The sequence below is a fragment of the Lipotes vexillifer genome, unplaced genomic scaffold, assembly GCF_000442215.2.
Source record: "Lipotes vexillifer unplaced genomic scaffold, Lipotes_vexillifer_v1.1 scaffold1361, whole genome shotgun sequence".
NCBI lineage: Eukaryota > Metazoa > Chordata > Mammalia > Artiodactyla > Lipotidae > Lipotes > Lipotes vexillifer.
The window spans coordinates 627185-650452 of record NW_006788723.1 but is presented as its reverse complement, the minus strand read 5'-3'; the positions used below and the strand labels follow the sequence as shown (position 1 = coordinate 650452).

The 23268-nt window shown below is 39.0% G+C and overlaps 1 protein-coding gene across 1 annotated transcript in view; it reads left to right on the top strand.

Annotated features, from left to right (window-relative positions):
- The window catches only part of NNT (nicotinamide nucleotide transhydrogenase), a 96631-nt gene that overhangs the window by 8548 nt on the left and 64815 nt on the right, over positions 1-23268 (top strand). The window contains exons 2-7 of the mRNA XM_007461742.1: positions 2196-2399; positions 7447-7676; positions 9981-10198; positions 13854-13941; positions 18608-18696; positions 22439-22626. Coding sequence (XP_007461804.1) covers positions 2249-2399; positions 7447-7676; positions 9981-10198; positions 13854-13941; positions 18608-18696; positions 22439-22626 — 964 coding nt within the window. The 5' untranslated portion in view covers positions 2196-2248. The remainder of the gene's footprint in view (positions 1-2195; positions 2400-7446; positions 7677-9980; positions 10199-13853; positions 13942-18607; positions 18697-22438; positions 22627-23268) is intronic.

The following is a 23268-nucleotide window of genomic DNA, read 5'->3' as shown; positions in this document are numbered from 1 at the left end:
TCTGGTTCAGTCTCCCATGGGGTCACGGCTCCTTCCCCTGGGTCCCTGTGCTCACACTACTTTGTGTGTGCCCTCCAAGAGTGGAGTCTCCGTTACTCCCTGTTCCGTCGAAGTCCTACAGTCAAATCCTGCTGGCCTTCAAAGTCTGATTCTCTAGGAATTCCTCCTCCCATTGCTGGACCCTCAGGTTGGGCAGCCTGATATGGGGCTCAGAACCTCTACTCCAGTGGGTGGACTTCTGTGGTATAAGTGTTCTCCAGTCTGTGAGTCACCCACCTAGCAGTTATGGGATTTGATTTTACTGTGATTGCGCCCGTCCTACTGTCTCATTGTGGCTTCTCCTTTGTCTTTGGATGTAGCGTTTCTTTTTTGGTGAGTTCCCGTGTCTTCCTGTCGATGATTGTCCAGGAGCTAGTTGTGATTCTGGTGTTCTTGCAAGAGGGGAGTGAGAGCACGTCCTTGTGCTCCACCGTCTTGGTTCCAAAATCCAAGAATTATATTTTGTATATATTTGTATCTCCCTCAGTTCTTGGCATAGATTCAGTGAATGTTTCCCATGGGTGGCTGAATTCTGAACTTATTTGCTCTCCATTCTCAGCCATGAATAACCCTAGAAGTGACCTGTGAATGACTGAGGAAGGTATTTATTGACTCAGGAATGCTTTAGGACTGCGATGAAATGACATATATGGAAATGCTGTGAAAATATAAAACCTTCTATTTGAATGCAAAGAATTATTCACATTTTTGATTGCATGCCTGAACACATATTGCATGCTCCCTCTTCCTTAGCTTTTTCATAGTATTCTCTCCTTCTCAAATGCCTTTCCCTTCCTTTTCTTAGCCTTGTAGGAGGACATGATCTCCTTTGATGCCTGGAACTTTGGATTTGTGTTACTCTGCTTGCCGTGTTATTACTTGTTGACTTTTCTTATCTCCAAGTCTGTGACCTATTCCAGTTTAATTCTACAGATGCTTCTAATGGCTGTGCCTCTGAGACTCAGCCCTCAGTGCATGTTTGTTGAATTAAAGGACATCTTAAGAATAAGCCCTACCTGGATCGAGCACTTCTGTTCCCATTGTTGCTTTCTGGTGTTTGTAGGAAGTTGCTTCAGGGAGTTGTGGCAGTAGTTATGACATAAAAAATGAGTTAGATCCTTCTTGCTCTGGAGACTGGAAGTATGTTTATGGAGTCTGCTGGGTTTGGGTGCTGGACCCCAGGAGGGACCGCATGATGGGGCAGAGCCTAAAGGCATAGTTGGTGGAGTTAGCTGAGGTTGATCGATGGAGTTACAGGTCCTCTACTTCTTCCCATTTTTGAAGGAAAGAGAGCATTGGGAGTCAGGGGGATGGTGGGAGTGCCTTCTATGTACCCCTGGGGATCTGCCACGGAGGGTGGTGGAGGTAGCTGCTGAAGCCTCAGAAACAGCAAAGGTCGATGACACTTCACCTAGCTCAGTTAGAGCTGGCAAAAACTGGCCACTTGTGGGAACCACTGAGAGAATTCCTAGTTATGCCCACATCTGCAAGCACAAACCTATGTGATAAGGTTAACCATGGAATTTTTCTTTCTTTTTTAAAATTGGAGTCATATTCCATGCATGTTTAATTTTCTTGCGATGTACACCTAACAAACATGAATCTGTCATTCACTCAGTCAATCTGGGTTTGGGGGGGTATCTCCCAGGATGAATATCCTGATGCACTGAAAAGTATGTGGGTGTTTTCTGTATAGCGTGGTGGCTAAACAAGTACTACTGTATTGTACAGTATTTTAGACAATCTAAGGGAAATTACTGGTAATTTTGACTTTATGCAATTTTTGCTGGACAAGCTGACTTAGTAACTTTCATGTAAGACGTAACTGGACTTTATAGCATTTTTTTTAAAACTTTCTAGCTACATTAAGGATCAATTAGACTTATGTGACCTAGGCTTGGAATTGAATAGTGAGTTTATAACTACAATTTAAGTGGGAAAACGGATTCCAAGTTTTAAATACCTGAATTAGAAACAAACTTTTGAAGCATCTTCTGTAAGTAAAGGACTTGGCAAATAAATTCATTGTAGATGCCCACATTTAACTGTTATTTTCCAATCTCTTTGAATTAGCTTTTTTTTTTTAATGTTTTTGATGTACAAAAGGCAAAGTATGTTTTTCTCAGCACAGAAATGTTTCGTTTTCTTTCCTTTAGTGACTTACCTTCAAGGAAACTGGAGATTCAGAAAGTTGGGAGCTCCTGTTAACATGGCGAATCTACTGAAAACAGTGGTGACTGGCTGTTCCTGCCCTTTCCTTAGCAATTTGGGGTCCTGTAAGGTTCTACCTAGGAAGAAGGATTTTTTACGAACATTTCATACTCATCAGGCGCTGTGGTGTAAAGCCCCTGTAAAACCAGGTAAAGTCTCACTTCACGTCATAGGAGCCAGTAGATCTGCTGATGATAGATAAAATAAGGCGTGCAGTTTTACAGCCCTGTGTTTGCCAGTGATCATTTTGAGTAAAAAATGAAATGAGTGCTTTCTTATATTTTCCATGTATGGAAGTTCCTGACTGTCAGTGCTAACAGAAAAGAAAATAAATAGAAAAAAAAAAGTCAAATCAGTTGAGTTGTACCCAGGAAATGATTGCTCACAGTATCCATTTCTCCTGGCAGCTCTTCCTCTTTCCTGGTCGGTGTTGGGGAATTGTACATATATGGCTCAGCTATGCTCAGGAATTAGGAACTAGGTGTATTAATTGATCTGCATTAATGTTTCTTGATTTAGTAAATGGCAACTTCATCTCAGTTGCTCAGGTCAGAAACCTTGGAGACATTCCAGATCCGCAAAATAGGTATAGGTCAGCTCTACCTTTTATCTAGAATCTCTCCTCTTTTCACCATCATCACTGTTATCATCCTGGTCCAAGCCACTATCATCTATCAGCTGGATTATTGCATTAGTCTTCTAAGTGGTCTCTGCTTTCTACTTCTGTCCCCGGCAACAGTCTGTTCTGTACATGACAATGAGAATAATTGTTTTAAACTGAAAGATCACGTCACTCTTCTATTCAAAATTTGCAACTAGCTTCCTAGGTCACACAGAGTAAGAGCTGAAGTCCTCTAGTGGCCTACAAGGCCTTCCTTGCTAGGACCCCCACTTGCTTGTGTTCTGGGGTGCAAGCCAGAAAGAGGAGAGTGTCAAAGGGGAACCTTCTAAGCTGAGTCAGATCCGTTTAGGCATCTTGCCCAGAGACCCTCCTAGCACTCTGTCTACACCTCATTGGCCAGAACTCAGAAAGGTGGCAATATGTAGCTCTAAGGGAGACTTGGCCATTTAGCTTTTTTATTCTACATGGCAACATACTCAAATAAAAATAGCATTCTGTTACTTTTAGGGGAGGAACAGCATGGTTATTTGAGAGAAACCAGAAGTCTTTGCCATGTAGAATAATTCCCTTTTTGTTTGTAGGACTATTTGTACATTAAGGACACCTAAACTGCTAGGTCTTTTGAGTTCTTTTTTTGTTTTCTTTTGCGGTACGCGGGCCTCTCACTGCTGCGGCCTCTCCCGTGGCAGAGCACAGGCTCGGGACGTGCAGGCTCAGTGGCCATGGCTCACGGGCCCAGCCGCTCTGCGGCATGTGGGATCTTCCTAGACCGGGGCATGAACCTGTGTCCCCTGCATCAGCAGGCGGACTCTCAACTACTGCGCCACCAGGGAAGCCCCAAGGTTTTTTTGAGTTCTTATGTTTGCCTTTTGTAGACTTCACAGCTCTTTTCTTGTTCTCTCATGACAAGTCACTATTGGCAGGGTACCTGCCTCTGAGAGCCCTCAGCCTTATCTTCAGATTTTTTTAAAGTGTTCTGAAAAGCCAGATTATCCAGTGTGATAAAATTGTGTTTAAAGTAAAAGCCAATAACTACATTGAGCACATGAGAATTGTCCTTGTGAGTGAAAGCGCGTGGACTTCAAGATCTCTGTATCAACTATGCATGAGACTTTTTTTGTTTGTTTAACTTCTGGTTCTTGACTGCTTCCTAGATAATTATTTTTTACCTCTAAAAGATGAGGGTCCTATTTATTCCTTAATATAACCACACTTTCATTACCACATTGAAAAGCATGAAAAGTAATTTCAGTCAGTATTCATATTTTCTCAATTTTTTCTTTTCTTTTCTTTTTTTTTTTAACAGTTGCTTTATTCAAATGGTGATCCAAACAGGGTCCATGTGTTATATTTGCTTGCTTGTCTCTTAGGTCTCTTTTGGTCTGTATGTTCCTCTCCTCTGTTTTCTTTTTAATTTATTTGTTGAAGAATTTAGTTCTGTAGAATTTCTCACATTCTATCTCGGTTTAGCTTATTGGAGTCCCTTGGTATTATTTAACCAGTTTCTCTGTCCCTTGTATTTTCTGTAACATTTAGCTAGAGCTAGAGGCTTGATCAGACTCAGGTTTGCTTTTTTTGGCAAGTGTACTTCATAGGTGATGCTGTGTACTATCTGTTGCAGCACATCAAGAAGATTCATCAGTGAGTTTAGATGCTGTCAGTGTGATCCATCTATTGTGAAGTTCTCATCAGTTTTTCACTCAAAGGCTGTAGCAGGCATTTGATGATCATTAAGTAAATCTGTGATTTTATCAGGGGCTTTAAAATGGTGATATTCTATCATTTTATCTTCATTTATTAGAATTTTTCTATTAAAAAATCTTTCCCTGTATTACGTCATCCCTTGGTATCCATGGGGAATTGGTTCCAGGACTTCCCATGGATACCAAAATCTGCGGATGCTCAAGTCCCTTATATAAAATGGTGTAGTATTTGCACATAACCTACACACATCCTCCTGTACACTTTAAATCATCTTAGGTTACTCATAATGCCTAATACATTCCAGTTTTGCTTTTCAGAACTTTCTGGAATCTTTTTTCTTTTTAATATTTTTGATCTGTGGTTGGTTGAATCCGTGGATACGGAGGGCCAACTGTATTTAGTTACTCTGAGATTGTACTGGAAGGGTGGGTAGATGTTTGATTATTTTCCATTATTTACTAGTTTTGCCAATCAGTTGGTTTTCTTATGTATACATTTTCTACTTCTGCTGTAACAGATGATCACAAACTTACTGCCTTCATATAACACAAATTTATTATTTTACACTTATGGAGGCCAAAGTCTGAAATGGTCCTCACTTCCAGAGGCTCTGTGCCCTTGCCTTTTCTAGCCTCTGGGGACGGCCTGCACTCCTTGGCTCATGGCCTCTGCCTCTGCCTTCCAGTCCAGCAGGATAGCATCTTCAAATTATTCTTTGACTCTGACTCTTCTGCTCCCTTCTTCCACATTTAAGGACCCATGTGATTACATTGGGCCCACCCGGATAATCCAGGATATTCTCCCTGTTTCAAGGTCAGCTGATTACCAACCTTAATTCCATCTGCTACCTTAATTCTCCTTTGCCATATATTGGATTCTGAGGATTAGGACATGGATATATTTGGGAGACCATGATTCTGCCTATCACACCTTACTTTCTCCAGAGTTGACCAATGAAGCTTTTAAAAAATATTTATTTATTTATTTATTTTTTTTGTGGTATGCGGGCCTCTCAGTGCTGTGGCCTCTCCCGTTGCGGACCACAGGCTCCGGACGCGCAGGCTCAGCGGCCATGGCTCACGGGCCCAGCCGCTCCGCGGCATGTGGGATCTTCCCAGACCGGAGCTCAAACCCGTGTGCCCTGCATTGGCAGGCGGACTCTCAACCACTGCGCCACCAGGGAAGCCCAGAAAATATTTATTTTTTGAATTTTGAAATATTTATTATCATCCTGAACTCATGGATTTTAACATCTTTAGATGTGTTTTACTACATTGCAATTAATTATCTTTTTGATGCTCAAATTGGCTCATATTTGGCCAGCGGAAGCCCTTTGAGGTTGGATCCTAAATCTTTTGATACGACTTCATTTGTCTTTGGTAGGCTTATATGTAGGACCTAGATAATTTGAGGTTGTCAGATAAGTGAACTCCAGATAAATTTATGTGATTTAATTTTGCACATTATTTCAAGGTATTTGCCAGCTTTCAATTATTTTCCTCCCTCTTCTTTTAAGTAGAGAGCAAGATTCAGCCTATGTTTGCCTTTGGCCTACTGTCAATTATTACTGCTTAAACAGTGTGGGATCTAAGACTGTATGTCCAAATGCAGCTATTTTAGGTTGATTTAGTCTCTCTAAGGTCTCAATAAATTACTCTGTAGAGATAATTTGCTTTATTTTTTTATTACATATATTCAGAGTTTAGATTGCTAGAGTGGGTTTTCTAAACTTTAGTAAAATTTATATAGAAGCAGACACTCTTCATTAAAAAAAAAAATCTGTTTGTGTCCATATATTGAGTAAAACAACAGAAGAAACTAGTCTACTTTAGCTAAGTCTGGTCTGAACCATATATAAATAATTTAACTCTTGTGTTATACAGGTTCTTTTGTGTTGCAGGCAACACAATCACATCAGGTTATATTTTGTGATGAGGGTTTATTTTTATTTTATGGATTCTTGGGAAGTATGGGAACCCAGGAAACCCTTGATCTACTTCTTGGAAAAGTGGGATGTTATTCTGGATTTCATAGCTGTGACTCCTCTGCATGTCCACTGCTGATATTTCTACTATTGTGGCTGCTGACCTCCCTTTGATTATCTCATGGCTGTGTTTATGAATAGCTGCTGCACCATTCTACTCTCTTTGTCCTTTTTGGTGGGTCTTGCATCCAAACCCCCTTTGAGAGGACCTGATTGGGTTGGATAGTCATTGGCCAACATGAAGTGTCCTCGGGCAGAGTTCCTGTATAAGTCATCTCATGGGCTGCTGGTTTTCCTTAGGTCTGGCCTGTAGACTGTTATCTCTGACCCAGCTGCCCACCTCTGGTCTAATCAGTTGTGGCCAAGAATGGAAGGTCTTAAGATACAACACTTGGAAATCTATGAGGAATCACCTATGGCCAAATTGCCAAGAAAAGGACTTTGGGTGTGGCAGGCCATCAAAGTGTCTAGTGTAGGATTGTTTTTCAAAATAGTTAATTACTTCTGTCTTCCTTGAAGGTAAAGACCAGGAGACCATAAACCTGAGAGGGTTAGTTAGATGAGTGGGGTTAGCCTGTTGAGTGGCCTTTCAACGTATTTTTCCCTAAGAATAAACTAAGCTAGTTATAGGCCTTGAAGAGAGCCATTTGGTTAAATAAAATATTTAGGATTTTCAGGAGAGTGGATATAAAAATTTCCAGTCATCTTATCAAAAAAAGTCTAAAAATTATGAGTATGAATCAGAAACATCATTTTGAACAGCAACCTGTATGTGCAGTATATTTTGAACAGACTGCCCATTTCTGTTTTCTGAACGGTATTATTAAAACACTGACTTTTGGTGGTGTTATTTACCAATTTTTTTTTCTTTTTGTCTTTGTTGTAGGAATTCCATATAAGCAACTGACTATTGGGGTCCCCAAAGAGATTTTCCAAAATGAGAAGCGAGTGGCATTGTCTCCTGCTGGCGTTCAGGCCTTGGTCAAGCAGGGTTTTAATATTGTTGTGGAATCGGGTGCTGGTGAAGCTTCCAAGTTCTCAGATGATCACTACAGAGCAGCAGGTGCCCAGATCCAAGGGGCGAAGGAAGTGCTGGCTTCTGATTTGGTGGTCAAAGTAATTATTCCTTTCCCCCTTCCATTTATGGCATGCTGACTTTTCTAAATCTTCTTGTAGAAAGATTAAATTACCTCTTCTATGCTTATAGTTTTCCATACTTTCAAATGATGCTTTTTTTTCTCAAAGAAATGGTTGCATGTTGTGGATATTCTTCATGTTCCAGTAGAACTTTTATCAGGCAATGTGACCTATATTTAACCATGAGAAAAGAAGAAGTGATCTTCCTATTTACATTTGTTATGTGGAAATGCCCTTCTTATTGCCTAGGGAAAATTTGCAGTACATGGTTCCCATATGTCCACAATACCCTCAGGTGAGTGTTTAACTGCTTCTAGAATGGAAAGGAGGCATGGAACTCCTCCTGGGACCGAATGTAGAATGATCTTCTGATACCTTGAAGGAATAGTGATTTAACTGACGTAGGTACTATTTCTAGAGAGGGAGGACTGTTCTGGAAAAAGCAATGTTACAAATAAAAAAGCGATTTTACAAATAAAGTCTTAAGTAAAAAATCATGTAGAGAAAAGAGAGACTGTATCTGAACATTAACTTAAATTCTAAGCCTTCTGGAACCAAGGCAAGTAAGGAAGTATGGATTAAATAAGCATGATTATCTGGTTAAAATAAGCTGCTTACTTTTTCAGGATAGACTTGCTGTTTTCCTACATTAATTTCTCAGGGGAAATCAGTCACGTCATTTTTTTAACATACAGTCCACTGAATAACTTGGTAGGGTCTTAAATCATCTTTTTTGCAGAGACACAAAACTTTTCTTCTATAGAAAATTAATAACAATATGATATGGAGATAAATAGTAATTCAGTTTAAGTTTTTAAGTGTTTAGGTATACTGATACTTGGTAGTGTAACTTGGTATAATAAAAGAGCTTAGAGAAAATAGAAAAATGAGTATAATCCATTGTAATGTATGTTATAGGGACCAAAACCTTTTGAGATGTCCCACAAAAAAGGATTTGTAGGGTGCCCATAAGTTTTAGAAATGCTCTGTGTTCCTTTTAGGGATTCACAATGTGTATGAGCATGTTAAATGCACTGAGAAATCCTATAATATGAAAACTTAAGTAACCTTATACTTGCACTAATAAACTACTTGATCTTAGGGTCTCTTTTTTGAGTCAAGTCTATTAATATCCTGAGGAACTAGAGACCCAAAAAGCACCTTCAGGGACACGTTCTAGTGGCTTAACTCACTCAGATGTCAACAGTCTCAGCTGAGCATTTGATAGGGGCCAGGAGAATTAATTCAAAGTTGTCCTCTAATTTTTATTAAATCTATATTATAGATTCTCACTGAGGAAAAATAGACCTTGTCAGAGAGTCTTAATTAAAGTCCAGAACCTAAAATCACATGCATCACCAGATCAACAACTGAAATGGGAATAACAGATAAAGGTGTCTCATAGGTAAATTGAGATGAAATGCTGTGAAATGACAGTATTGACCCAGTGTTTGTGTTTCTGTTTCCTTTTAAAACATAAGTCTCAGAGCTGTTTTTCTTTTTCTGTGCTTACTAGCCTAAAAGCACTATTGCTGCAAATTGGGAGCTAATGAAATGATATACTTTAAGATTGATTTTAAACAGGGATGTGAAACACATTTTAAAACACATTTTTAGATGGAATTTTTAAAAAGTTGGCTTGAAAAAGTGGACATTTGAAACTTTCAAGCATGTGCAGTGTGTGTTCATTGACTGATACTTAACAGAATATATTGTAGCTTTTTGCTTAAACCCAATTCAGTAAGGCTACTAGTTTGAGTTGTGTTCATCTATAAATATTCTTCTGGAATTTCAAGGTGACATAAATTGATACATATTACCATGGATATTTTAGTTTATGTTGTTCTTAACTTCTCACCACTCCAAATGTTTGTGCTTGCCAAAATTAACAAGAGTTGAATCTTTGAACACACAACAAAAACTTCCTGCCTGTTTATTCTAATATGTCTTAATATTACCAGAGTAATAGATTTTGGGAGAACAGGTTTGTTGTAGAACCAACATATTTTTTTACTGCTCTACCTGTCATTATCAAACCTGTCCCAACACTATTTCCAGGTATGTGTGCTCCTTACTCAGACCAGGTCATAGGTTCAGTGAGATGATAGGTGGCATAGATCTTTGTGTGCTTTATTTTGTTTAGGAATTGAGTCAGAAATTTATTGCTGAGAGATTACTTCTGGAGTGTTATTTCAATCATGGCATATTATTTTAATTGTTTTGTTTACTTAAAAATATTATAAAGGCATTTACATTTTTAATTGGTGATGACTTTTTTCTTAGGTGCGAGCCCCTATGCTTAACCCAACGTTAGGTGTTCACGAAGCTGACCTTTTAAAAACATCGGGAACACTGATTAGTTTTATTTACCCAACCCAAAATCCAGACTTGCTAAATAAACTTTCCAAAAGGAAAACTACAGTTCTGGCGATGGACCAGGTTCCAAGAGTCACAATTGCTCAGGGATACGATGCGCTAAGCTCCATGGCCAACATTGCTGGGTAGGTTGATTCTTTTCCGTTCCAGCTGAACAAAAGCACAATGGTACTATAGAAACACTCTCACTGTATCTCTTCTCTCTCACAATGATTTTACTTGTAACGATTGTTGGAGATTGCAGCCTTCTGAGAGTGCACTTAAATTATTTTTAAGACTTGTATTGTTTCACAGTCATCAGTGGGAAATGGCTCTTCACTTTGCATGCTGTTGTACACTACTTTTTAATCTTCATGGGGAGAAGGGAAGTGGTATTTCCTTCCACCAAAGGAAATGACTTTTTTTTTTTTAATGAAATGCAATACCTTAATATCTGTTTTCATGAAAAACTTTATGGTAAGTAAACCATAGTGTTAGTAATTTCTAATTATCCAAAAACCTTAATATAGTCAACTCATGTTTTACTGAAGTCGATAGCAAGGGTAGTGATAACAATTTAGAACAAATGATTTAAAATTCACATAGATCTAGTACTGTTTTTTAGACTTAGTCATAAAGGATGAGAAAGGGAAAGGGTGCAGTGTAGAAAGTCTTATTTTTAGTTTACTAACTATAAGGCTTCTGAGTCTATGCTAAGAAAGTACTTCTGAATTCCGAATACATAATGTCCCAAATTTTGTTCTTTGGAATTTATCTGTACTTTAACAGGGATATACTGTATTTCATGTGTGTGTGTATATATGTGTATATTTTTGTATATATTAGGTTGAAATTACTGTTTTTTTCCTCAGCTTTATTACAGTATGACTGACATAGAACATTGTATAAGTTTAAGGTGTAAACAATGATTTGCTATATATATGTGTATATATATATATATATAGTGAAATTATGACCACAATAAGTTTAGTTAACATAAATTGCTGTTGTCATAGGGTCAAAAATGGTTGGATATTAGCAGTTTCATATGGTTTAATCTAATATATACATATTGGTAGATTTACCATTTTAATTAGCTTTTACATAGGTAAATTTATAAAATATTTAATGAATAGGGAAAATGTGTGCACTTGAGGAAGTTTCATCTGGTGTCAAAACCCATATTGATAACTGAGGGCTAACTATGGCCAAGATGGCAATAAACTTTATTCGCCCACCAGCACTAATTCATTCCCCATTGATTGCCTGGACCACTGTGTATAAAAGAATTCCAAGGCCCAATCAGCTCAGAGGAATGTGGCTCTGACTGAGTAACCATGCCTGCCACGGGGCAGGGATAGGAATAACTATGTGAGTACAGTGTATTGCTGACTCTGCCTGGAGAGTGGGAAAAATCTGGAAGTCAGGTGATGCTTATGAAATCAGCTCATCTAAGAAGCCTGTTGAATTATATTTTAAGCATGAAAACTATTAGTAGTGACAACTTGCTAATATGAATGAGGCACCGTCAAACGAAAATGTTTAAAAAATAAAACGGCGCATGAAAGAAGACTAACCTGAATAGACTCTTAAAGCTAACACACATGAACTGAAAGTTTTCTTCGGTTTCATATCTCAGATGGAGCATATCAGATGTGCCACAGATTCTACTTTGGGTTTCAAATTGTTCACATTTGATATAAATGAGATGCAGTAAACAAAAATGACAAGTTAACAACACATTTTGTTGTCCTTATGTAATAGCAAATGGTTGGTTTGAAGATATTTCTTGTGATGTGAATTAATACCAAGGGACAAAATAAACTTTTGTCATATTTATTTAGTTTCTGGAAGAGTTATGCAATATGGGACTTAAAATTTTATATAGGAAATGTACAACGTAAGGTTTTAAGGGTGCTGTTGATTTTTGTCCTGTGAAATGCACATGTGTGAAAGGTTATCCCCACCAGTAGCTCTAGATCAGTGGTTTTCTGCTGCAGAATCTTTTGAGCAAATGAAATATGAAACAGTATAAACAAATCAAATAAGAACAGAGTGGTCTTCATTGAATTGAGGGGTGGAAGGGTGTCTAGAAACATTCTCTCTCTGTTCTCTATCCCAGCCACAGTGGCCCCAGAGTTGGCTGAAATTTGAACTTTTGGGGATCCAGGGACACAGTTTAAAGAATCACTGTCTTACGTCCTGAGCTGGTATATGCAAAAGGCATAGTTTGAGATGAATCACCTAGTATACTTACCCATACAATGTGTGATAAATCATTATCTAACTTACACACACAGCTGTATTACCGTGAAGACACCCTCCTTCTAGTTCACTGAAGTTCATTCTGAGCCTTTTTGCTTTCATCAAAAACAGGCCCACTTTTATCACCTTTTTCCACTATCAACATTTTCTTGTACATTTCCTGTGTAATCAGTCTCGTTTTTGTTTTTTTCCAGTATAACAACTGAATCTTTTGAAACGTTAATTCAAAAATTAATTCTGTATAGTGGCCTTTGAATCTTTATCATGTTTGCTCTCTGAAAATTTCTATCACTTGGATTCAAAACTAACAAATAATGTAATCATTAAAATATTTTTATGCTCTAATATGATTTAACTTAAAGTAATGATGGTAACTCTTCCATGCTTTTGCATTAATTATTATATCAAGTATTATTTTACAAAAATATGACCAGGGAAAGGTTTTTTTTGTCAACTAGAAGGTGGATCTTATCATTATAATATTTGCATTATGATATTAATCTTTGTATCATAATGTTAAGGTAGAGTGTGTGTTACTGAGAGTGTGCAAAAGTGCCTTTTAAGTATAAAAGAATATGAGAATGAAATTAATGTAATAGGAAATGAAATTAGTGTAATAAAAATATCCTATTAAAGAAAAAGTGGTATAAATTACTAGTTTTTGATACATAGAGCATTTCTTTAGCTATAAACATATTTACCAAGCACTTATTGTAACAGGTTTTATGATAAGGGCTTTACCTGCATTGTCTCATTTAGTCCTCACAACACTAAGAGACTCTTTTTGTTCCCATTTTAGAGATGAGAAAACCAAGGATTAGAGAACTAAAGAAATTTGCCCAAGGTTACAAAGCGAGCTAGTGATAGAACTTGGACTTGAACTGAGGTCACTCTGTCTCAAAATCCCATGGTTTCAACCATTAGAGATCAAGGGAAGTGTTTTTTGTTGTGAGGTTGGAATTTTATTATGTACAAGCATATAGCCAATCTAATTTTTTTAATTTGAAAGATTTTTTTCCTCTATTATATAAAGACTACACAGTCAACAAGGAACATTTGAACAATAAAGTAAAACAGAAAGTTTGAAGTATCTGTAGTCCCAGCTGCCAAAGAAGACCATTGTTAGCATTTTCTTGTCTTCCCTTCATTTTTTTTTATCCCAGCTGAACTTCTGTAGTGCTCATTACAAAGAGGTCAGAGAGCGTCACGGGTAAGAGTGTGACTCTGTAGGCAACATGCCAGGGTCAGACGTCTGGCTCTGCCATTTACTAGCTGAGAGACCTCAGTCAAGTCTCTTCACCTCTGTGTGTGTGTTTCCTCACCTATAAAATGAAGATAATAGTTACACTTAGCCATAGGATTGTTGTGAAGATTAGGAGTAAGCATATATACAGCACTTAGAACTGTTTTTGACAGATAGTAGTCACTATAAAAATGTTAGCTATTATTCTTATTCTTTAATAATTTCTCCTATATAAACTTAAGTTCTTTAATTTTATAGAATTATTTATCCATTTATTTTTCTATTTTCTTAAGCTACAAGGCTGTTGTACTAGCAGCAAATCATTTTGGACGTTTTTTTACTGGTCAGATCACAGCTGCTGGAAAAGTTCCTCCAGCTAAGGTAGGTAAAACTTTAATATTTCTTCATACGATGAATTAGGCAAGGGTATTATAGTTTTTAAATAGTTATTTAAAAATTTTTTGTTTGCAAATTATGATGTTCGTGTCATATACAAATATATGGCAGAGCCTCAAAGCTACTTAAGGTTACTTGAAAACAATGAATTTTGACATTTCTGGAAGTTGAATTTGTTTTTCTGTTTTTCACTTTCTAACTTGAATTCTTAAAGGGATTTTGGATGACTTGTTTATTAGTAATTGTTTAAAAAGCCTCGTGATACATTCAGCAAATTCTCAACTTCCCAATGATTGTGACACATTGGCTCAGGAAAGACTTAGTTTTCTCACTTGTTGCCAAATTTTGGGTCAAGAGGACAGGAAATAGTAGGTGGTACAATCAGGGTGTTTGGCAGGGGGACAGGGTGCAGTTTCTTTAATCTATATTGAGAGCAGAGAAGAGCAGTTGATGAGAGGTGGTGGTGGCTAGGTGAAAGAATCGATTATGCTGTGACCCTTTGAGGCCACGGACCCTAAATAATAGTGTAAGCCTTTCAGCAAAGTATAGGAAACAGGACCTTAAACGTTGTCATCTATCTGCAGAGTATACTCTGTAGGGTACAGGTTTACTTGGTGCTTCCTGCTCTTAATTACTTTGTTATATCAATCCCGAGCTCTCACACAAAATAAATCTCCTAGAAAAAATGAAAAAAAGACAATAGCAGCTTTGAGAAATCTAGTTATACATGGCTTTAAAAACAGACCAGGTGAAGACAGTGGCACGTGGTTCAAGTGGAGGTCAGAATACTTAACAAGAGAGTATGAGCAAACAGCACAGAGATGTGATACGTAAAGTGATTACATCTGACTTCTTTCTCAGGCTTGTAAGAAAAGGTCTGACCCTCATGGTGGCAAGAAGTTGGCTGCTGTTCTTAGACTGGCTGAATGCTTTGATGCACAAATCCACTTCTCAGTTTTGGTTAGAATCTGTCTGGAAGGTGAGAGGAAAGCTGTTAAAAAGTGAAACAGAAGACAAGAGGTGTAAAGGAAGGAGAATTGATCAGCTTTTAAAAGGTGGAAAAGTGACTCTCTTTACTGAAAATTTAAATTGCAGCTTAAGGGATTTTAGTTACATATCAGAAACACTCTCCTGATATTGAAGAATTGGACAGTAGATGGACTTATCAAGGTAGATTGCTTAGGGACTTCCCTGGCAGTCCAATGGTTAAGACCCCGTGCTTCCACTGCAGGGGGCATGGGTTCGATCCCTGGTTGGGGAACTAAGATCCTGCATGCTGTGCAGCACGGCCACAAAAAACAAAAAAAAAAAAAAGTAACTTGCATAATATTTTATTTGGGTTTCCTTTAAACATGGAGTGTTCTTACATGTCTAGAATGAGCTAAAATCAGTCGGTTGATGGCTTTTGATGTGCCAGGCACAGTTCTAGTAGCTGGGGATATGGCATGAACAAGGCAAAAAAATCCCTGCCACAGAAATTTACACGAGGAGATAAATAAACCATCAAACACATATGGGATATCATTTTAGATATAAAAGAAAGGAACAGCATGATATGGTGGTGAGTCATAGGAGCAAGCTACTGTAGTTAGGGTGATGGGGAAGGCGCCTCTGACATTTGATTGGGACCTAAAGGATGGGAAGAAAGAAAGGATTCTAGGCCAAGGGAATAGCACACATAAAGGTGCCGTGATGGGAAAGTGTTCTAGGAGAGTAAGTTCTAAGAGTAAATGTTCTAGAAAGTGTTCTAAGAGTAAGTGTTCTAGAGAGTGTTATAGGAGAGTAAGTTTTAAGAGAGTAAAGAAGGCCATTGGTCTTCGAGTGCGGTGAGCAAGGTGGAGAGTGATCTGAGATGATGTTGGAAAGGTAGGTCGGGGCTGGATGATGTGCAGACTTTCTTATAGGTCATGTTACAGAGTTCAGATCCTCTTTTTTTAAAAAAATTATTTATTTATTTATTTATGGCTGTGTTGGGTCTTCATTGCTGTGCACGGGCTTTTCTCTAGTTGTGGCAAGTGGGGGCTACTCTTCATTGTGGTGCGCAGGCTTCTCATTGTGATGGCTTCTCTTGTTGCAGAGCACCAGCTCTAGGCGCGTGGGCTTCAGTAATTGTGGCACGTGAGCTCTGTAGTTGTGGCTCGCGGGCTCTAAAGCGCAGGCTCAGTAGTTGTGGCGCACGGGCTTAGTTGCTCCGTGGCACATAGGATCTTCCCGGACCAGGGCTCGAACCCGTGTCCCCTGCACTGGCAGACGGATTCTTAACCACTGCGCCACCAGGGAAGTCCCAGATCCTCTTGCAGATGAGGGAATGTCTGATTTAGGATTGTTTAGGAAAAACTCCACTCTTGCTCCCGTGTCTCTCCTTAACTTTCATATAGAACACTTCACTTCTGATACTTCCAGTCACCAAATGTGTGGGGATTTCCCCCACACCAAGCAATTCTGTGACACCAGCTGGGTGCCCTACAATTTCACTTAATTCTGAAACTGTCTGTGTGGAGATAGCATCAGATCTCACAGGTTAAGGACTCAGGCCCACAGGACTGTCCCCACCCCCCTTCAGATGCCAGTCACAAGTCTAGGTTGTCACCTGTGCTTCTGACAGGTTGGCCATAAGTCAGAGGTTCCCACAACCTGCCTTGGGTTCAGTTAATTTGCTAGAGGTGCTCACAGAACTCAGGAAAACAGTTTACTTCCTATTTACCAGTTTATTATGAAGGACTATGATAAAGGATGCAGATGAACATCCTGTTGAGAGAGATGACTAGGGAAAGGTATGTGGGATGGGGTGTGGGGCTTCCATGCCCTCTTTGGACACCATTCCTGGAAGCTTCTGGAACCTCCTGGAACCCTGTACTTTTGTGATTTTTATGGAGCTTCATAACGTAGACATGATGGATCATAAACTCCATTTCCAGCCCCTCTTCCCTTTTTGAAGAATGGATTCTGTGTCTTAAATCATGGGGTCTTTTGTTATTTCTTTTCTTTTTCTTTCCTTTTTTTTTTTTTCCGTACGTGGGCCTCTCACTGTTGTGGCCTCTCCCGTTGCAGAGCACAGGCTCTGGACACGCAGGCTCAGCGGCCATGGCTCACAGGCCCAGCTGCTCCGCGGCATGTGGGATCTTCCCGGACCGGGGCACGAACCCGTGTCCCCTGCATCGGCAGGTGGACTCTCAACCACTGCGCCACCAGGGAAGCCCCATTTTTTTTCCTTTTTTTTTTTCTTTTGCTGTTATTTCTTGATTTAGGATAACTTGGCCCAGTCCTATGACTTTTACTTATTTTAATTTCATTTTTTTTTTTTTTTAGTGGTGGTGGGGCTTCAGTGTGTGGAGTGGGGATTGGTGCCTTGGAGCCCAGCAGCGTCTTGTTCCCTCTGCTCCCTCTTTGTCCCCTTTCTTGTAGACCCCCCAGAGAAAGCATTCCCATTAAGATCAATTCACATAATCTCTGAGACACTGCCCGGGGGTCACCAGAGCACAGTTCCACTAGCCTAGTCTTCTTAAAGAGGCAGAAGAAGTGGGCGTGATGGGTGGTGGGAATTTATAAACTTCTCTGTTTCTGTGGGTGGCTTTTTTTTTTTTTTTTTAACTGTGAAGTATAATAGGTCTTTTCTCTGGAAGGCCCATTCCAGATGACACTGTTCTTAGTTTGTTTCTTAGAAGGCGGGGAGGCTCTTGTTTCTGAGGAATTCTATGATTTTCTTGGCTCTGATCCTTCCTTGGTTAGGGAGATTACTTACATTGCTTCGGATTTCAGGTGCAGTTCGTTGAAAGTGGATCAAAATTAGGTGGTTGGTCACCTGCTGTTCCTTTTAGAAGCTCAAAATAGGAGTAGGTGTTTCATCAAAGTTGCACCCGTCTTTGAAACTTATTTTGATATTTTATGAACATAGAAAACCTTAAAATTTGAGAGGGGAGAGCGAGCTAGAGTACTGTAATGTATAGTATTAGTAGGAGTAGCTTCGATAGTGTGGGAAAGAACCTGTCAGTCTTTAACATATGTAACACTGATGGTGCTGTATGTAGCTTTTACACTGAGATGCTGAGCATCACACTAGTTTTAGTGAAGTTTTTGGCCTTTGCCATCAGCTTTAAAAGACTTTTTAAAACAGTGGTGGTCCGGGGGAATTCCCTGGTGGTCTAGTGGTTAAGAATCGCCTTCCAAAAAAAAAAAAAAGAATCCACCTTGCAATGCAAGGGACTTGGGGGTTCAATCCCTGACTGGGGAACTAAGATCCCACATGCCGCGGGGCAGCCAAGACCCTGCGCGGCAACTACTGACCCGGCGAGCCACATCTAGAGAACCCGTGTGCTGCAAATATGGAGCCTGCCCACCACAACTAGAGAGAAGCCCCTGTGCTGCAACAAAGAGCCCATGCGCCGCAACAAAAGGTTCCACATGCCGCAAGGAAGATCCCGTGTGCTGCAACTAAGAAAGAAAAAACCCGAAAAACAGCGGCGGTCCAGGTACAGAGTAGCCTATCCACACAGTACATTTATTCAGGGCTGATCATCGCCACCAGCACCACCTGGTGTATTACTGCGTGCTGACTGTGTACCTGGCCCTGAGAGTTACTAGCAGATGATTTTACATAATCAGTTGATCATGAACTTTATTTAAAACATACGGGTTCTGCCTTCTTTCCTAGATTCTAATAGTCGGTGGCGGTGTGGCAGGGCTGGCCTCTGCAGGTGCAGCAAAGTCGATGGGTGCGATTGTTCGGGGATTTGACACAAGGTGAGGGCTTTACTAGCGATTGCTGTTAAGGTAAAAACGTTTTGTTTTAGGTGCATGTTATGCTTTCCTTTTGCAAATTGAAGTAGCACGCTGAAACTGCTCTGTAAGCTCTTCTCATTTAAAAGTGTAGCCATTTGTTCAAAGTTAACTCAAAGTGAAAATGTATTACTTAGTGGAAAAAAAAATTTAAGGACTTAGGCCCAGTACAGCAGAAATAATTTTTAAAAATTGCAAACGAACCGCTCACACTCAGTCTTGTATTTTCATGTAGATTAGCAATGGGACCAGAGTTCTCTGCGTCCTGACTTTCTAACATGTTGCTCTGCTATGTTTTATTTCTGCTCAGAATGTGTTTAAGTCACTAGGTAGGGCATGAACAAAGATGTTTTTGAGTGTGAAGAAGGGGAGTAGTATGGGAGACATCTTGGAGAGCAGACTGGGGTGGGCGGGTGAGGGATGTGCTCGGCATCCAACAGACGGAAGCAGATAAAGCTGATTGGGCAGCACTAGAGCCGCCAGGTGAAAGTACTTGATTATGTTCATTACATATTTCTTTAAAGCAGACGTATCAACATTTTCCTGGAATTTCTTTAAAGAGAAGTTCAATTAAAATTGTTCTTCATTTCAGAAGACACTAGATACTAGCTTTTATTACGTGCTTATTGAGTATTGTTATCATTTATGTGTTCCAATACTTTTTTAAGGTTGAAACGTAGTTATTATCATTTGAAGTCAGTAGAGGAAAGATACCATTGCTAATCTTGAATATAGAATGATGAAAAAGAAATGCAACCATTCAAAGTTAAAAAGAATATGACATTTCAGAGTAAAGACTGTTCCAATAGAATATGGTTTACAGTGCTTACCGGGAGTTTAGAGGGGTGATGTGCTGATAAAATGCTGTCTTGCTGAAATGAGAAAAGGCATTTCTGAGGTAACCAGGACACAAGCCAGGGATAGCCACAGTTAAGCATGTCATTAGTCCTAGCTTTTAATTTTGAATGTTTGCAGATGTGAAGTTATTGAAGACCCCCCAAGTCTGGCAAAAGTAGGTTGTTCAAGTTTTCATTGTAGTGGACAATACTATTAAAGTGGAAGTGTATATATTTGACTTGGAGATGATGTGAAACTCAGTGTTGAGTTAACTACTGAGAATTTATAAAAGTTATGTTGATGTCTTTGGTTTAGATTATGTAGAGAGTAGACAGTTAGAATATAGCTGTTGTTTAACTTCATTTTTATTTACAGTTTATTAAGGTAAGTATACAATGAAGAAAGATGTGGCTGATCGGATGTAATGCTTTTCTTATAATTGTAGCTCATTAGTTAATCTAATCACTCTTTTGAGACTGGGGGTTAGTATCATGTTATAAATGTGAAATCTAAATATATTGGAAAACACACTTGATTATAAATTCTTGTGGGAAAACTGAATGGTATTATTTTCAGTTAAACATCCTAAAAACTTAAGGACAACTCATTGCCTAGTGGTATATATGGGTGTGATTTTCTAAATTCTTTCAGACAATAACTAGGAAATTCCACTCATTGCCTATTGTGTCTATTACAAAGTTTATAAAGTCTTTACTTTCCTTTTTTGGTGTGTATTCCAAAAAGCTTTATTTGCAAAAACAATTGGCCAGTCAAGAGCTTTAGTTTTCAGATACCTGTACTAAATGCTTACTCTCTTCCAGGCATTGTGCTCTATGCTTTATATTATTTGTTCTTTATTGTAAGTATATGAAATAGGAATAAATAACCTTATTTTACATAATGTTAAAAGAAATATAAATCAGTTTAATAAGTTATCCAGTTTACTTTCTTTCTGATTGTAAAAATGCTTATTCTCCCAATTCAGAAAAGTATAAAAAAGTACAAAAAGTGAAAATAAAATACCCTACAACCCTGCTAGAGATAACTATTAACATTTTACTATATATGTTCGCTTTTCTACACATTAATTAAAAATGTAATTTTACTAATAGTACTATTTAACTTACTTTTTTACTTTTCTTTAACTTAGCAGTAGGTCGTGAAGCTCTTTACATGACCTACTGCAAATATATTTAATGGCTGCACAAGATTCATTGTATAGAAATACAGTGACTTGGGGCTTCCCTGGTGGCGCAGTGGTTAAGAGTCCGTGATCCGTGTCCGGGAAGATACCACATGCTGCGGAGCAACTAAGCCCGTGCGCCACAACTACTGAGCCTGCGCTCTAGAGCCCGCAAGCCACAACTACTGAGCCCACGTGCCACAACTACTGAAGCCAGCATGCTCTAGGGCCCGCATGCCACAACTAGTGAGCCTGCATGCTGCAACTACTGAAGCCCGCACGCCTAGAGCCCGTGCTCCATAACAAGAGAAGCCACTGCAATGAGAAGCCCGCGCACTGCAATGAAGAGTAGCCCCCGCTCGCCACAACTAGAGAAAGCCTGCATGCAGCAATGAAGACCCAACACAGCCAAAAATAAATAAATAAATAAATAAAATAGTAGACATTTCTAAAACTTTTTAAACCTGTATCCCTTTGGATAACACCAACTCAAATTGGCCTAAACTATAAGAAAATGTGTTCTCTATCCGAAGTGAAAATCCATGGAAAGGACTCCCTTTTCACACTAGAGGCAGCCGCTGGTCGGTGCCATCCAGGACCAGGTTCCTTCTGTCTCTCCTCTCTGCTGTCCTCAGCTCTGGCTGATTCCCCCTGTGGTCACAAGTTGACCTCCACAGGCAATCTGGGTTACAAGCTTCCTTGTTCAAGTCAGCAGAAAACGGAGAGAAGCTCTTGTTCATCCATGCTTTACCTTTTCTGCCCTGCCTTCATTATCCTACCTTTGTGTCTGCTCCCCGACCATGACAGTTGCCAGGGGACTGATGGGCTCAGTCCACTGTTTCCCAAACTTCCGTTACGGCAAGAATTACCTACAGCTCTTGCTAAAAATAGAACTCCTGACCCCTCTGCTGGAGATCGTAATTCAGTGGGTCTCGGAAGGGGCCTGGGAATTTGAATTTTTAACAAGTACCTGGAGCGATTGTTGTCGTTAGGGAGGTTTGGGATTCACTGTAGTGGGATGGATGTTGGTGAGTTAAACACTGTCTGCCACAGAGCTGAGAGCTTTGTTGGCTCTGGTTTCCCAACTAGTACACAGAACTTGGCTAGCATTTATTTATTAATTTTAAACTGAATGTATTTTTACATAAGTTAAATGTGTTGGCTCTTCACATTTTGCCATTTATGCCATTTATAGATCGCTTTTCTCAAACACAATTTAATGAGGACTAGGGGCAAAAATCACTTTGTAACAATATTTCTAAAAGAGTCGTTTATGTGGGAAAAGTCCCCATAAGTCAGAACATTTACAAGTGAAAACCTCAACTTGAGTGATTTGAATGATGTCAAATCTGAATGTAGGTCAGATCTCACATCATCAACAGTGGGACCACTGTCAAGAAACTCTACTAACTGATGACTGGAGTTGGCAGTAGTGAAATTCCTTTTGTAACTTAACTAAGTAAGAGTTGGAATTTCCTATAGTTTTTTTTTTTTTCCAGAAAAAAATATCATAAGGGTGTTACCTGCCTTTAGGAAAAAATTCAAACGGTCTGGTCAGAGACCTCAAAAGAAAGTTTCTACTTTTGAATACATAGAGTTTTCTTAAAAATGTGTATGTAAATGATGATCTTGATTTCTGTATTAAGGACCTGAAATAACCACTGCTTTCCCTTCAATAATCACCAGGGCCGCAGCTTTGGAGCAGTTCAAGTCTCTGGGTGCTGAGCCCTTAGAGGTAGACTTGAAGGAATCTGGTGAGGGCCAAGGAGGATATGCAAGGGAGATGTCCAAAGAGTTCATTGAGGCCGAAATGAAGCTATTTGCTCAGCAGTGCAAGGAGGTGGATATCCTTATCAGCACAGCACTTATTCCAGGTGTGTCATTACGTCAGTGGTTATCGATAAAGCACTTTTACTAATGATACTTTAAAATGAGGGTGAATAATTGTTTAACGTTTGCATTTCTTTAAATAAAGATTGATTTACTTTCTAGAGAATGAGAAAGCACATGAAAGGCAGAAAAGACAAAATCACTGTGGCCCCTGGACAAACACGGTCATTAATAATTTGTATATTTTCTTCCAGTCTTTCTTCTGTGTATTTTAATCTATGTTCATAGATCATATTATGTGTACAGTATTATATTTGTAAGCAGTTTGCTTTGTTTACACCCTTGATAATTGTTTTTTAATTTATTTCTGTTCTCTTTGTTAAGATTCTACATTTCTATTGTAGGAAATCCAAACAGCACTGAAAAATATGAAGGAAAAAAGTACAGATTGGAAGTTCTACCAGAGTGACCATTATTAATATATATTTAAAAAATTATTTATTATTTTTAAAATTTTATTTATTTACTTATTTATCTTCGGCTGTGTTGGGTCTTCCTTGCTGCGTGCGGGCTTTCTCTAGCTGCCGCGAGCCAGGGCTACTCTTCGTTGTGGTACGCGGGCTTCTCATTGTGGTGGCTTCTCTTATTGCGGAATACGGGCTCTAGGCATGCAGGCTTCAGTAGTT